This window comes from Lucilia sericata, unplaced genomic scaffold (genome assembly GCF_015586225.1).
Source record: "Lucilia sericata isolate MDLA Ls3-8-SP2 unplaced genomic scaffold, ASM1558622v1 Contig000844F_arrow, whole genome shotgun sequence".
Classification (NCBI taxonomy): Eukaryota; Metazoa; Arthropoda; class Insecta; order Diptera; family Calliphoridae; genus Lucilia; species Lucilia sericata.
The window spans coordinates 51,380-67,681 of NW_023994836.1; the positions used below are offsets into that span (position 1 = coordinate 51,380).

The following is a 16,302-nucleotide window of genomic DNA, read 5'->3' on the forward strand; positions in this document are numbered from 1 at the left end:
TGAACTGAACTGAACTAAACTGAACTAGAACTGAACTAGAACTGAACTAGAACTGAACTAGAACTGAACTAGAACTGAACTAGAACTGAACTAGAACTGAACTAGAACTGAACTAGAACTGAACTAGAACTGTACTAGAACTGTACTAGAACTGAACTAGAACTGAACTAGATCAGAACTGAACTAGTTCTAAACTAGAACTGAACTAGTTCTAAACTAGAACTGAACTAGAACTGATCTTGAGCCGAACAAGATTTGAAATAAAACTGAACTAGTATTCTTTTAAGAACTCTCACAAGAAGTATCCTTAATTCCGTCTAACGGTACAAATTATCCCACTTTCATTTGGCACTTTTGCGCCTTCCACAAAAAAGACTCAATTGAAAGTATATAATTTTTTTTGTTTAGTTTTTATGTATTTTTTCCATCATGGTAAAATGTAAAATTATTGGGTTTTTTTGTTGGAGTTTTTTTATAAAATCAAAAAACACATCTTACTAAGTTACTTAATGAGCTTTGGAAGCCAAACGCTTGTCACGTTCTTCAGCAATGCTCAATTTAACACCCTTGCCCTTAGGCAAACTAATGTAAGGCTTGTTGCCCTTGCCAATGATGAAGACATTGGTCAAACGGGTAGCGAATACATGACCTTGAGTATCCTTAACATGCACAATATCGAAGGAGCCGGGATGTCTTTCACGGTTGACAACGGTACCGACACGACCCAAATTTCTACCTCCAGTGATCATGCACAAGTTGCCTGTAAATATGCAAAAGAAAAAAGTAGGAAATTAAATAAAAATCCAAAGAAATTGAAAAGTTTTATTTTGATTTAGATAAAAATGTAATTGAACTAAAATGTTATGACAGTATCATTTAAAAGATAAAGCCATGACCGTGTTGCAAAAATTGCTTTAGGCCTGCTTTTGATCCTTGCCAATGTGGTTTAATAATAATCATCAAACAAGGACTTCGATCATGCCAGAGAGGGGCGTTGCTTTTTTGTTTGTAAACTTACCGGAATCGAACTTGATGTAATCGGTGATTTTGCCGGTGGCAATATCAACTTGTACGGTATCGTTAGCCTTGATCAAGGGATCGGGGTAACGGATGGTGCGACCGTCATGGGTAACAACGAATGGTACACCCTTGGCGCCCAATTGTGTCTTGCGGACCTTGCACAATTTGTACTGTAATTGAAAGAAAGTAAACGTTATTTTATATGTTTTCGAAAAAACAAAATAAAAAAAAAATAATCTTCTGAAATAGTTTTTGGGAGGGAAGTGTGCTGATTTCTCTAACAGTTTACCTTTAAATTTTGTAATTGAACGTAAATGTTATTGCAGTATCTGGCGAATGATAAAGCAATGACCGTCGTTACAAAAATTGCTTTAGGCTCACTTTTGATCTATGAAAATGTGGTTAATTTATATTCATTTAGCATAGTCTTCGATAGAGCCATACTAGGAAGTCTGCTACTCCCAAATATATGGAAAAGATGAACTAAAACAGAACTGAACTAGAACTGAGCTAGTACTAGAACTAGAACTGAACTAGAACTGAACTAGAACTGAACTAGAACTGAACTAGAACTAGAACTGAACTAGAACTGAACTAGAACTGAACTAGAACTGAACTAGAACTGAACTAGAACTGAACTAGAACTGAACTAGAACTGAACTAGAACTGAACGAACTGAACTAGAACTGAACTAGAACTGAACTAGAACTGAACTAGAACTGAACTAGAACTGAACTAGAACTGAACTAGAACTGAACTAGAACTGAACTAGAACTGAACTAGAACTGAACTAGAACTGAACTAGAACTGAACTAGAACTGAACTAGAACTGAACTAGAACTGAACTAGAACTGAACTAGAACTGAACTAGAACTGAACTAGAACTGAACTAGAACTGAACTAGAACTGAACTAGAACTGAACTAGAACTGAACTAGAACTGAACTAGAACTGAACTAGAACTGAACTAGAACTGAACTAGAACTGAACTAGAACTGAACTAGAACTGAACTAGAACTGAACTAGAACTGAACTAGAACTGAACTACTGAACTAGAACTAACTAACCGAACTAGAACTGAACTAGAACTGAACTAGAACTGAACTAGAACTGAACTAGAACTGAAACTAGAACTGAACTAGAACTGAACTAGAACTGAACTAGAACTGAACTAGAACTGAACTAGAACTGAACTAGAACTGAACTAGAAACTGAACTAGAACTGAACTAGAACTGAAACTAGAACTGAACTAGAACTGAACTAGAACTGAACTAGAACTGAACTAGACTGAACTAGAACTGAACTAGAACTGACTAGAACTGACTAGAACTGAACCTAGAACTGAACTAGAACTGAACTAGAACTGAACTAGAACTGAACTAGAACTGAACTAGAACTGAACTAGAACTGAACTAGAATTGAACTAGAACTGAACTAGAACTGAACTAGAACTGACTAGAACTGAACTAGAACTGAACTAGAACTGAACTAGAACTGAACTAGAACTGAACTAGAACTGAACTAGAACTGAACTAGAAACTGAACTAGAACTGAACTAGAACTGAACTAGAACTGACTAGAACTGAACTAGAACTGAAACTAGAAACTGAACTAGAACTGAACTAGAACTGAACTAGAACTGAACTAGAACTGAACTAGAACTGAACTAGAACTGAACTAGAACTGAACTAGAACTGAACTAGAACTGAACTAGACTGAACTAGAACTGAACTAGAACTGAACTAGAACTGAACTAGAACTGAACTAGAACTGAACTAGAACTGAACTAGAACTGAACTAGAACTGAACTAGAACTGAACTAGAACTGAACTAGAACTGAACTAGAAACTGAACTAGAATGAACTAGAACTGAACTAACTAGAACTGAACTAGAACTGAACTAGAACTGAACTAGAACTGAACTAGAAACTGAACTACAACTGAACTAGAACTGAACTAGAACTGAACTAGAACTGAACTAGAACTGAACTAGAACTGAACTAGAACTGAACTAGAACTGAACTAGAACTGAACTAGAACTGAACTAGAACTGAACTAGAACTGAACTAGATCTGATCTAGAACTGAACTAGAAATGAAAGTTATAATTTGTAATTGAACGTAAATGTTATTGCAGTATCTAGGAAATGATTAAAGCAAAGACCGTCGTTACAAAAATTGCTTGTTAGGCGTTTTTTTAGAAAAAGTATCCACACTATAATGAATCAAAAAATCAAGAAATGTGGTGTTGGAAAGCCCATTAAAACAAGAAATAAACCTAAAAACAATTCTTGGAAATGGAAAGGTTTTTTAAACATAAACTGTTAAGAATTCGCTTTTGAACCGTAAAAGCCCCAATTTGAAATCCATATCCAAAGGTACTAACAACTGCTATATTGACGATATCCTATAAAACCAGTATTTGAATATTTAACAAGTCTGCCAAAATCTCTTTTCTGTAAAGCCGGGATTGTTTTTTATATTTCTACAATTATATCAGGTTTTTACTACTCCCCATATATACAATATCTTTCTCCAACATTATCTCAACTTATGTGCAAATCCTGCTATAAACATAATATTCAGATCTCTTACACTTTCAAATATTTCACTATTCTTTTATTTTCCGGAGCCGCAAAACATTCTTCAATTAATTAAGTTAAAACTTTTCATATTCAAGACACTACTTCTCATCTCCCTTAACCAAACTCTATATAAACAAAACAAATACTTACGGCAGCTTCTTCAGCGGAGATGCGGTGAATGGTGAAACGACCTTTAACGTCGTAGACCAAACGGAAGTATTCACCGGTCTTTTCGATGGTGATGACATCTAAAATAAACAATTGCAAACATAAATTAATAAAACACCTCCTCTACCTACAAATCTAAGTTAAGAAAACTTACCCATGAAACCAGCTGGGTAGGTGGGGTCGGTGCGTACCTTACCATCGACCTTAATCAAACGCTGCATAACAATTTTGGTTACTTCAGCACCGTTCAAGGCGTACTTCAAACGATTTCTCAAGAAAATCATCATAGGCAAGGATTCACGCAATTTGTGTGGACCGGTGGAGGGACGGGGAGCGAAAACACCTCCCAATTTGTCCAACATCCAAGCCTTAGGGGCGGCTAAACGTTTCAAGTGCTTCTTAGGACCTCGCGCCTGTTTTCATACACATTTTTTAAAAGAATAAACAAAAAGTAAAACACATTAGTTTCTTTAATTAACACTTTTTTCATTTATTTATAAATTCATCATGAAAAAACACTGCCATCTTTTTATTTATTTAACATTTTTTCCATTTGTTTACTGTTTCTAAGCCTTAAATCATTTTGGTTACAATTTTCTTAATTTCTTTGTGTTTTTCACTTTGGCATTTGGGAAATATTTACATTTTCTGTTAGCAATTTTAGCACTTTATTTGTTTTTCACTTAATTTTACACATTTTTTATTGTTTTCTTTTGGATGGCAATGAATTTTAACACAATCAAAAATTTTGGTAGAACCTACCATCTTGTAAGATACGAAAAAAAGGAAAGGAAGATGGCCGGATGTCGCTTTATTTGACAATTAATTTGACAGTTGTTTACCAATTATTGTTCATAGACATTTAGTGACAGCTGTCAAGTGTTTGCAGGGGCGACATCTGCTTGTGAATGTTATTTTTGAAGAGCAGGGTTGTATTTTATGTTAGCAGAGTGAGAAAGCAGATAAGTCGCAGCTACTCACCACAAGATGGGTGTATTTTTAGATACTGAAACGATTTTAAAGTAATTTTTCTTCATAGATAGTAGTTTGTTAGTTAGTTAGTTAGTAGTAGTTAGTTAGTTGTTAGTTAGTTAGTTAGTTAGTTAGTTAGTAGTTAGTTAGTTAGTTAGTTAGTAGTAGTTAGTTAGTTAGTTAGTTAGTTAGTTAGTTAGTTAGTTAGTTAGTTAGTAGTTAGTTAGTTAGTTAGTAGTTAGTTAGTTAGTTAGTAGTTAGTTAGTTAGTAGTTAGTTAGTTAGTTAGTAGTTAGTTAGTTAGTTAGTAGTTAGTAGTTAGTTAGTTAGTTAGTTAGTTAGTTAGTTAGTTAGTTAGTTAGTAGTAGTTAGTTAGTTAGTTAGTTAGTTAGTTAGTTAGTTAGTGTTAGTTAGTTAGTTAGTTAGTTAGTTAGTTAGTTAGTAGTTAGTAGTTAGTTAGTTAGTTAGTTAGTAGTTAGTTAGTTAGTAGTTAGTTAGTAGTTAGTTAGTTAGTTAGTTAGTTAGTTAGGTTAGTTAGTTAGTTAGTTAGTTAGTTAGTTAGTTAGTAGTTAGTTAGTTAGTAGTAGTTAGTTAGTTAGTTAGTTAGTTAGTTAGTAGTTAGTTAGTTAGTTAGTTAGTTAGTTAGTTAGTTAGTTAGTTAGTTAGTTAGTTAGTTAGTTAGTTAGTTAGTTAGTTAGTTAGTTAGTAGTTAGTTAGTTAGTTAGTTAGTTAGTAGTTAGTTAGTTAGTTAGTTAGTAGTTAGTAGTTAGTTAGTTAGTTAGTTAGTTAGTTAGTTAGTTAGTTAGTTAGTTAGTGTTAGTTAGTTAGTTAGTTAGTTAGTTAGTTAGTTAGTTAGTTAGTTAGTTAGTTAGGTAGTTAGTTAGTAGTTAGTAGTTAGTTAGTTAGTTAGTTAGTAGTTAGTTAGTTAGTTAGTTAGTTAGTAGTTAGTTAGTTAGTTAGTTAGTTAGTTAGTTAGTTAGTTAGTTAGTTAGTTAGTTAGTTAGTTAGTTGTAGTTAGTTAGTTAGTTAGTTAGTTAGTTAGTTAGTTAGTTAGTTAGTTAGTTAGTTAGTTAGTTAGTTAGTTAGTTAGTTAGTTAGTTAGTTAGTTAGAAAATAAACTTCAAAACTTTATAACCTTCCCAACATTCGATCAAAAGTTAGCACATCCACATTTACATGATCATTGGAGTGATACGACATCCTGAATAACTCCAGATTCAAATGTTTCTCATTAAGAGACCTACGACGATCACAAACCAATCTAAATATCGTTTAGGCAGGGAGATCTAATCTCTGGTACTATAGAGTTCCGAATAAATATTCTTTTAAATGTATGGATGCATGGCCGAGGATATCCTGCTCCCAGGAAACGCCTAAATTTAGCATAATTAATGGCCTTTTGTTTGACAATATCTTTGAATTAAACGTCCAATTTAATAGAGTGGCCAGATTATTGCAAAATGGTCGTATAAGCAAGAACTGCTAGATTTTTATAAAATTTATCAAATGGGCTTCATACGTTTTACAATTACCCCTTTTTTAAATTGAAGCCAAAATCATATAACTTTACCATTATTAGCAGTACTTCTCTTTTTCCGGACCGGTTGAAAACCATTGCTAAGTACCAGAGTTTTCCGCTCGCCAAACTATTTCGACATCTGCATGGATATGCCTTCGGGAGTAATCGCCATAATCATATGATCTGGCTGTAATGTTCGAGACTGGAAGGTTGTGAAGTTAGCGAACAACATTTCGATTACTCTCTCGTTCTCTCTCTAGGTGATCAATAAAAGATGAGAACAAAGCAAGTTTAAGCTGTTTGAGATCTGAATGATTATGGGAGTTTCACGGAAACCATGCTGGTGCCCGGCTGTATTTAGTGTAATATTTGAGAGTGAAAGGAAGTGAAGAATGGGAATAAAGCAAGTATAAGCTGCGTGAGATCTGACAGGACAGCTAATGGAGTAGAATAGCCTCAAGAGTCTTCGCTACTTGTGGCAGGAGGGACATAGGATTGTTCCTTTGCCGCGTTCTTCGGAATGATTCTACCTTTTTCAGACATTGAGGTTGAAAATCATTGTAAAGTACTCAACTTCTCGCTCGTAAAATTGATTCAAAATGGATATGCCTGTTATAGTCTCAACTTGAGATCAATCTTTTTGGTTTGCTTGGCTGTATTTAGGGTTGTGTAATATTTGAGACAGAAAGGTTGTGAAGTTTGCGAACAAAATTTCGTTACTCTTTGTCTCCCTCTATCTCTCTTTGGGTGACCAATAAAAGACGTATGAAAACAAGTTTAAGCTGTATGAGATCTGATTGCTAGTTAAGTGGCAGGACAGCTGGGTGAGGATGAGTGCCTAAAGAGTTGTTGTTGTTGTTGTTGTAGCAGCCGATGTGGCTGGGTTGACAATCTTTGGTCGTTGTTCGTTGAACTCCGAGTTGTTCCGGTGCGAAGAACCGATTGTCGTGGAAACGTGCCTAAAGTGTCTTCGCTACTGGTGTAGGTTAGTGAAGTTTGCGAACAACACACCGTTTCGTTTTATCTCTCTCTCCCTCTAGGCGATAAACAAAAGATGACAACAAAGCATGATTAAGTTGTTTGAGATCTGAGTGTTTATGGCCTTTCTTGCTTGTGGCGTTTTTGTGCATTTTACGGAAACCATGCTGGTGGCAAGCTGTTGTTTCGTGGCAGGACAGCTGGGGGAGTAGTATAGCCTAGGGTTCTATAGTTGAAACGAAAAGTCGACTTTTCGACTTTTTGCATTTAGTTAAAAGTCGACTTTTCGACCTTTCGACTTTTTCCATTTTATGAAAAGTCGATTTTTCGACTTTTCGACCTTTTTCATTTATTTAAAAGTCGACTTTTAGACTTTTCGACTTTTAGTATTTTATAAATGGTCGACTTTTTGCGACTTTTCGACTTTTTCCGACTTTTTTCGACTTTTCGACTTTTTTCGACTTTTTTCAACTTTTCCACTTTTTCCGACTTTTCGATTTTTTACGACTTTTTGACTATTTTCGACTTATTTCGACTTTTTTTCGACTTTTTTTCGACTATTTTTACTTTTTTCGAGTTTTTCCGACTATTTTAGAGTTTTTGACCTCTTTTCCACTTTTTTAAAATTTTCGACTATTTTCGACTTTTCGACTTTTTCCGACTTTTCGACTTTTTCCGACTTTTCGACTTTCTTCGACTTTTTTCGACTTTTCGACTTTTTTCGACTTTCCGACTTTTCGACTTTTATTTACAAAGTCGACTTTTCGACTTTTTTCATAGACGATAGTCGAGTTATCGACTTTTTTGGAACAAAATAGTCGACTTCGACTTTTCGACTTTTTTCGACAAAAAGTCGATTGTTCGATTATTCGAAAGTCGATTTATAGAACCCTAGTATAGCCTGAATAGTCTTCACTACTAATGTATCGGAATGACCACGAGACTGTAACATTTCGTTCCGCTTTATCTCTATCTCTGTTTGCTTAATAAAAGCAATAAAACGCTCGGACTTTTTAGTTTTATCTCTAAAAATAAACATTTCAAAAAGATTTTTTTAACAAAAACTTTTTAAACTCACATACCTTACTTGTTCGTCCAATAACTAAGAACAGCACACTCGTTTTTTTGTAATTTTTATTAATTCTTCTTTAGAATTGTTTTTTTCAAATATTTTGTTTTTACTCTCACATATTTTTTATTATTATTATTAATTTTTTTCTGTTAAATTTTAATTAAACTCTTCTTAAAATTTATATGCTCAAACTTGGGGTAGATAAATACATATTTTGAATTCTATATGTATTAATTTATATTTTGTTTTGTTTTGTTTTTTTAATAATATTTTTTTTTGTTTAATATAAAGATGTTGTTTGTTTGTTTGTTTGTTTTTGTTTTAATTAAGTTATGAAACTACTTAAAAATTAAAAACTAAAAGAAAAAATATAAGAATGGACAAAAAATCTTAATAGGTTTTTGTTTATATTTCTTGCTTGTTTATGTTTTTTTGTTTCTTTTGTAAAAAAAGTTATACTTTGAGAAATAGAGAATGAAAAATACGGGGTGTTGAGTATTCTTGAAAGGATGCAACAAGAATACACATGTCGGTTAAAAAAAAAAAAAAAAGAAAAGAGAAAGCTAATAATAAAATAGTTTTCAACATTAGCTTAAATATATATAAAAAGCCAATTGAATAAACACTATTTTGTGGTAAAAAGTTTTACAATAAATGTAATAATAAGGGGTGGATAAGGGATTAGCAGGAGAAAAAACAGGAGTTTAAAAGCTAAAAGTTGTAAGACAAGTTTTATGTGATTGATTGGTTGCTGGTTGGTTGGTTTGTTTGTTTTGTTTTTAAATGTGTAAAAAAGGATGGAAAGAAAATGTCTGGACTATAAATCCCCCAGAAACTACATGTATTTCCTAGAGTTCTAATCCATTTTCTTCATTGACTTAAGAGCTCTTTCTCTTAATTGTTTTTCTAAATCCTCATTAACACCGCCCAACAACATGGATGCTGAATTTGAGCCTCCTGCCTTAGAAGACTTTTCCTCTTTGCGATGTGTTTCCATAACGTTGTCATCATCACTGCTCGATGAGCTGTCAGCCTTTTTATTCTTTTTCTTGTGTTTCTTATGTTTTTTACTCTTTTTGCTACTGTGTTTTTTGTGTTTCTTGTGTTTTTTCTTTTTATTGGACTCGGCCTCCGTATCGGAGGAGGAGTCATCATCTGAATTACGTTTTGAAGAGGATTTCTTAGATTTTTTACGTTTCTTTTTGGCGGTATGTTCATCCGTGTCTGAGGAATCATTTTTAGACTTTTTACGCTCATTATTTGTGGCTGAATGTGTTCTTTTGCGGGCCTGTAATTTGGAGGATTTGGACTCCATTTCCATTGACTTATTGTTGGCAGCGGGCACATCTGATTCCGTATCGGATTTGGGTTTCTTATGTTCTGTTTTTGAGGAGCTGCTGGATTTTTTAGCCGACGAGGATGAGGAGGTGTTTGTAGTAGTAGTAATTACTTGTTTTTCAGCACTAGTTTTAGAACGTTTAGCCGAGGTTGAGCTATTGGTTTCTCTTGCTTCCGTATGTTTACGTTTCTCAGCCACCTCTAACGTCAATTTGTCTCGTTTGCGTTGCTCCTCCTCATTGCCATGATGCGTCTTACTTTCCTTATGATTTACCTTCGAAGGAGCTGTTGTTTTCGTAGAAGACTTTTTCCTTCTTTGTTTCTCCTCCTCGGAGTCTTCTGAGTCACTTTCACTAGATGAAGTCTGTTGTGGTTTGCGTTGCGTTTTGTTTGACTTTTCCATTTTCTTTTCATTTTCCAACTTTTCAGACTTTTTATTGGCCAATGCAGTTTGAGTTTTCTTTAATTCTTCTTTAGCTTTGGCTTTTTCTTTTTCACGTCTTACTCTTTCACGTTCTTCTTCATCTGTGCTGTCATCCTCATCTTCGCTATCGTCACTATCATCTGAACTATCTGAGGAACTTGTATCACTGTCTGGTCGTTTTTTAGTCAATGACTTTTTATCCTTGCTAGAGGAGGCTTGGGAGTCTAGAGTAGTCGCAGCAGCAGCTTGCTTGCGCTCATGGGGTTTAAGGAATGGAGAGGGTGTCCTAGATAAACTAACACTATAATGATCTCGTCGCCCGCCGGTTGCAGTTGTTTGTACAGCTGTTAACTTCTTGGTTTTAGTTTCTAGGGGGGCTATGGTTTCTGCTTTAGAATGTTTACGTGCGGCTTCCTCTGCTTCATCTCGTGATAAGTCTATAGTTTTTACCGCTGGGGCACAGTACTCCACCGAAGAGCGTCCTGTTAGTAAGAAAGGAAAAAATTAACAAAAACATTAATTTTAAAACAAATTCAAAATTTCTTTCTGAAAATTTAACTTACCACCACTTTCCCTAGAACGATTAGGCACCCTCTTGAAACGTTCTTGTGACCTGCTGAGACTGCGATTTTTACGTGCCTTCTCTTTGGACGCTGGTGGTGGTGGTGGTGAGGATTTTCTAGTCTCACTACTACGACGATTACTACTCATGTTCTTCTTTACATTCTCATTATCCGATTCATCTTCCCAATTCGAACCCGGCGAAGGCGAACGTTGCTTTGGTTTATTGACTGGGGGTGCAACAGCAGCATTTCTTTGTGATTGATCCCAACGATTGAAGGCTCCACCACCAGCAGCACCACCACGTCCACTTCCACCACCGCCACGTTCCGGTGAAGATCCTCGCAAGGGCGATGACGGTCGTCGTTCTCGTGAATTAGGCCTGCGTTCGCGTGATCGTCTGGGTGGTGAACCACGCCATTGGGGTGAATATTTGCGAAATTGATTTTGCACAGGTGAGAAACGTCTTTCGCGTGAAAAACGTCGTGGCGGTGATTGATTGCGACGATTATCGAAACGATTGCCAGCGCCACCCATCATGCCTCTGCCGCCACCGCCGCCACCACGTTCACGACTTTGGCTTCTACGATTCCAGTGATTCATGCGTCCACGATTGTTGCGATTATTGCCGCGGAACGGTGAACGACGCCGGTTGAATCTAGAGATGAAATTAAAGGCATTTTTTCAATTATACAATAAAAAATAATAAATATTATCAAAAAAGCTTTTTAAAAGGATTATTTTTTGTGAGAAAGCTTTTAGGCATTTTGCTAAAATAAACTTTTGGTAAAAGAAGCTTTTATCTAAATGTTTTTTTTTTTTACAAAAAAAGCTTTCCAAGAAAGTTTTTCTGATCTTTTATTAACGTTTAAAAAAAGTTTTTTACAAATAAACTTTTGGCAAAAAAAGCTTTTATCTAAATGTTTTTTTTACAAAAAAAGCTTTCCAAGAAAGTTTTTCTGATCTTTTATTAACGTTTAAAAAAGCTTTTGGCAAAAAATACTTTTATCTAATGACTTTTTTTACAAAAGAAGCTTTCCAAGAATGTTTTTCTGATCTTTTATTAACGTTTAAAAAACCTTTTTACAACAAAAGCTTACTATGAAAAAGCTTTTTAAAAAAAAAAAAAAAAACATTCTATGAAAAAGCTTTTTATTCAAAATTACCAAAATAAAAAGCTTTTTAGAACTTTTTCACGAAAGAAGAAAAAAAAAATACCTTCTAGGCGATCTAGAGCGATTGCGTGAAAATGAACGCTGGCGCGAACGAGATCTTCTCCTCGATCTTGAACGTTGCTGACGTCCACCTCCGCCGCCTCCAGGACCTCTATCATCAAACCGCAATGGTGTTCTTCTATTACGATTATGCATAAAACCTCTGCCACGGCTGCGTGAATCACCTCTCCTGCCACCAGCGCCGCCACCACCACCTCCTCCTCGTCCACCATCTCTATCTAAAGAACTGGCCGAAGAGTCTCTATTATTGCGATATTGACGTTTATTTTGTATACTATTCTTATTACGCTTCAATTCGAAATCCTCTTGGGGTGGTTCGGGTGAAAGAGACAGACTAGCAGAGCGTGAAGGCGAACGTTTATTATTACGTTTGGGACTTGAGCGTGCTGATGAATGGGAACGAGAGCGTGAACGAGAAGAACGAGGCGGTGAACGCGGTTTGGGTTTACGAACACCCGGTGATGTGGCCCTACTGCGACTGCGGGAAGATGAACGTTTATTTTTGGCCGCAAATGGATTGCGGGGATTCTTAGAAGCGGAGCCTTTTTTCTCATGACCATTTTGTGCCGGATTCGAATTTCTTGACTCGGAACGATTGCGTTTAGGTGAAGCTGGTTTAGGGGGTGGCGGACTCACTTTGCGTTTTTCTACCGAACGTGAGCGTGACTTGCGATTACGTGAGCGAGAATTATCTCGACGTTTTTGAGGTGTCTTAGAACGTGATTTTTGTCGTCGTACACTACGATCTCTAGAACGTGATCTTCGTCTGCGGCGATCGGGTGAACGGCGTCGCGGTGATCTTGAGCTACGTCTGCGATCTTTTTCTCTAGAACCATTACGCCGGCGCTGAGGTGAGCTACGATCACGTGAAGAGCGTTCTTTCTGCACCGATCTATCCCTAGAACGTTTACGTGGTGATCTATTTTTATCCACATGATTATCTCTTGACTTAGATCGAGATTTGTCACGTTTTGTTGACTGATTCTCTACATTGTTTGTAGTTTTATCATCATCCTTATGCGAATTACGTTGTTCATCGGAATTCGAACGATTTTTAGCCGAGAGATGAGAACGTACCTGTTCAATGGCGCTAAGAGTGCTGGGCGGTAATTGTTGTTCACGTTCTTTTTGTGTTAAATCACGATCTTTAGTAGTACCACCAGCACCAGAACTTCCTCCTCGTCCTCCTCCTGTACCACGTCTATCACCTCTATCTCTTGAACGAGAACGGGATCTAGATCTTGATCTATCATTTCGTTCTCGATGCTTATTCTCTTCGTCTCTTTTGAGAATTTCATCTTTTTTCTGTTGTATAAACTCGGCTGGTATGCCAGTATCACTATCTTGCGCCGATAGTAGAAGAGCCCATAATTCACCCATAAATTGTCGGGCATTGGGACCGTTTAAAAATCCAGTCATATTTATTTGCATTTTCTTGGGGCAAGGAAATTTTTCTTCTTCCAGTTGATTGTAAACAAACTCAGCGACTACATCATCTTCCATGTGTAACATATCGGTAATTTTCTTACTGATCCATGGCCTTAATACATCCAGCTTGACTTTGGACATGTCGACTCGTTTGTTGAGACAATCACCAAATTTCATTTGTTTCATAAGTTTCTTTTCTTTGTCGCTAAAGCGAGTGTCTTGTTGTTGAGTGGTGCCCTATAGAGTGGATATAGAGGAGTTTACGAATTAAAATTTTTTGTTCTGTTATGTAAATATTAAAAAATCTAATAATCCAATAAGACCTGAAATAGAACTAGAACTAAACTGGACCTAAAATGGAACTGAACTAGAACTCGTCTAGAACTGAACTAGAATAGAACTATAACTGAACTAGAACTGAACTAGAACTGAACTAGAACTAAACTAGAACTGAACTAGAACTGAACTAGAACTGAACTAGAACTGAACTAGAACTGAACTAGAACTGAACTAGAACTGAACTAGAACTGAACTAGAACTGAACTAGAACTGAACTAGAACTAAACTAGAACTGAACTAGAACTGAACTAGAACTGAACTAGAACTGAACTAGAACTGAACTAGAACTGAAGCTAGAACTGAACTAGAACTGAACTAGAACTGAACTAGAACTGAACTAGAACTGAACTAGAACTGAACTAGAACTGAACTAGAACTGAACTAGAACTGAACTAGAACTGAACTAGAACTGAACTAGAACTGAACTAGAACTGAACTAGAACTGAACTAGAACTGAACTAGAACTGAACTAGAACTGAACTAGAACTGAACTAGAACTGAACTAGAACTGAACTAGAACTGAACTAGAACTGAACTAGAACTGAACTAGAACTGAACTAGAACTGAACTAGAACTGAACTAGAACTGAACTAGAACTGAACTAGAACTGAACTAGAACTGAACTAGAACTGAACTAGAACTGAACTAGAACTGAACTAGAACTGAACTAGAACTGAACTAGAACTGAACTAGAACTGAACTAGAACTGAACTAGAACTGAACTGACTAGAACTGAACTAGAACTGAACTAGAACTGAACTAGAACTGAAGTAGAACTGAACTAGAACTGAACTAGAACTGAACTAGAACTGAACTAGAACTGAACTAGAACGAACTAGAACTGAACTAGAACTGAACTAGAACTGAACTAGAACTGAACTAGAACTGAACTAGAACTGAACTAGAACTGCGCTAGAACTGAACCAGAACCTGAACTAAAACTAAACTAAACTAGACCAGAACTAGAACTGAACTAGAACTGCGCTAGAACTGAACCAGAACCGAACTAAAACTAGAACTAAAACTAGAACTGAACTAGACCAGAACTAGAACTGAACTAGAACTGAACTAGAAACTGAACTAGAACTGAACTAGAACTGAACTAGAACTGAACTAGAACTGAACAGAACTAGAACTGAACTAGAACTGAACTACAACTGAACTACAACTGAACTACAACTGAACTAGAACTGAACTAGAACTGAACTGAACTAGAACTGAACTAGAACTGAACTAGAACTGAACTAGAACTGAACTAGAACTGAACTAGAACTGAACTAGAACTGAACTAGAACTGAACTGGAACTGAACTAGAACTGAACTAGAACTGAACTAGAACTGAACTAGAACTGAACTAGAACTGAACTAAAACTGAACTAGAACTGAACTAGAACTGAACTAGAACTGAACTAGAACTACAACTGAACTAAAACTGAACTAAAACTGAACTAGAACTGAACTAGAAATAACTAGAACTGAACTAGAACTGAACTAAAACTGAACTAGAACTGAACTAGAACTGAACTAGAATTGAACTAGAACTGAACTAAAACTGAACGAGATCTGAACTGCAACTGAACTAGAACTGAATAATAATTTGAACAAAAAATTGGCCAAAATTTCAAATGTAAAGCTTGACCCCAATTTAGATTTAATAAAGTTTTCAAAATTTTCTAAAAAATTATTTAAACTGTAGGACCTTTTTAGTGCTGCTACTAACTCTAACACATGCCTCTTATTAAACACTTTTTAAACGCAATTATAAAACCATTTAACAAAAATATTAAAATATAATTTCTTTCCAATACGAAAACAACCAAAAAAGAATAATAATAAAAACACAGTAGAGAACATTATGACAAACATAAAATATTAATTTCAACTTACCGTGAACATCATTTTGTCACCCTTAATTTATGAACAACGACGGATGAATTGTTGGTAAAATAAGAATGTAGAAACAAATTATAAAACAAATATTGGAAAACTTTTTCTTTTTCGTGGCCGAGGAAATAAAAATGTGTTTTTAGGCTACACAAATTTCCTTGGATAACTTTTAATTATGCCATTTTTCAGGCCATCAATTATAATTATTTGCGGTTCTTTTTTAGCCTAACTTTTTTATTATTTTATTTTAAATAATAACAAAAACACTTGTATTGAATTTCCCACACTTTTTATTGGTTAAGAAAATATTTATACTTTTTTTTTATACACAAGACCACAAAAGCTGAGAAAGCAGAAGAAAAAACCGGGTACAACTCCAAAACGGCGTGGTGCGAAAATAATAAAAAACAAGAACAGCAATAGCAGCAAAAATTAAAAAAAAAAATTAACAACTGCCTTATCTTGACAACGACGACAGCTACGAAAGCAGCATTAAAATGTAATACGAAAAAAAATTCAGCAAAAAAAATTATGGAATCTTATTTTTTTTAATTTTTCGCTTGGTAATTTTGCTTAGAAAAACACACTAAAAGTGACACATTTAATGTAATTAGGTTAGCAAATACATTGTTTTCTTTAATTTAGCCGTTTTTTACAATATTTTCAATAAGAATATTGTAATTTTTGTAAAAATTTACACAATTTTTTATACGGCTCTATGCAAAATGGAGACGCACCGAAAAGAAAACTTAACGAATAATTCGTTAAAAAAACAATA

General features: G+C 35.2%; 2 protein-coding genes and 2 non-coding genes across 4 annotated transcripts; all 4 read right to left on the reverse strand.

The window, feature by feature from the left end:
* Positions 1-391: 391 nt before the first annotated feature.
* On the reverse strand, positions 392-4,647 carry LOC119608517 (40S ribosomal protein S4). Its single transcript, XM_037962972.1, has 5 exons — positions 4,535-4,647; positions 3,927-4,185; positions 3,755-3,852; positions 1,019-1,190; positions 392-760 (listed from the first exon to the last, which is right to left on the reverse strand). Exons 1-5 carry the CDS (start codon positions 4,535-4,537, stop codon positions 507-509), a joined length of 786 nt encoding a protein of 261 aa, XP_037818900.1. The 5' UTR covers positions 4,538-4,647; the 3' UTR covers positions 392-506.
* LOC119608523 lies at positions 841-988 on the reverse strand. Its single transcript, XR_005231827.1, has one exon. It is a non-coding gene; the product is annotated as a small nucleolar RNA psi28S-3327 (small nucleolar RNA).
* On the reverse strand, positions 1,317-1,465 carry LOC119608522. The gene has a single exon (XR_005231826.1). It is a non-coding gene; the product is annotated as a small nucleolar RNA psi28S-3327 (small nucleolar RNA).
* A 4,505-nt stretch (positions 4,648-9,152) lies between the features above and the next one.
* On the reverse strand, positions 9,153-16,284 carry LOC119608511 (serine/arginine repetitive matrix protein 1). Its single transcript, XM_037962961.1, has 4 exons — positions 15,525-16,284; positions 11,854-13,535; positions 10,638-11,293; positions 9,153-10,556 (listed from the first exon to the last, which is right to left on the reverse strand). Exons 1-4 carry the CDS (start codon positions 15,534-15,536, stop codon positions 9,169-9,171), a joined length of 3,738 nt encoding a protein of 1,245 aa, XP_037818889.1. The 5' UTR covers positions 15,537-16,284; the 3' UTR covers positions 9,153-9,168.
* Between the last annotated feature and the right edge of the window lie 18 nt (positions 16,285-16,302).

Coding starts and splice junctions, on each gene's coding strand:
- LOC119608517 (XM_037962972.1), bottom strand. Junction 3,853..3,926: donor CTACCCAGCTGGTTTCATGG/GTAAGTTTTCTT, acceptor TGTTTATTTTAG/ATGTCATCACCATCGAAAAG. Junction 761..1,018: donor TTACATCAAGTTCGATTCCG/GTAAGTTTACAA, acceptor GCATATTTACAG/GCAACTTGTGCATGATCACT.
- LOC119608511 (XM_037962961.1), bottom strand. Junction 11,294..11,853: donor CGCTCTAGATCGCCTAGAAG/GTATTTTTTTTT, acceptor TTTCATCTCTAG/ATTCAACCGGCGTCGTTCAC. Junction 10,557..10,637: donor TCGTTCTAGGGAAAGTGGTG/GTAAGTTAAATT, acceptor TCTTACTAACAG/GACGCTCTTCGGTGGAGTAC.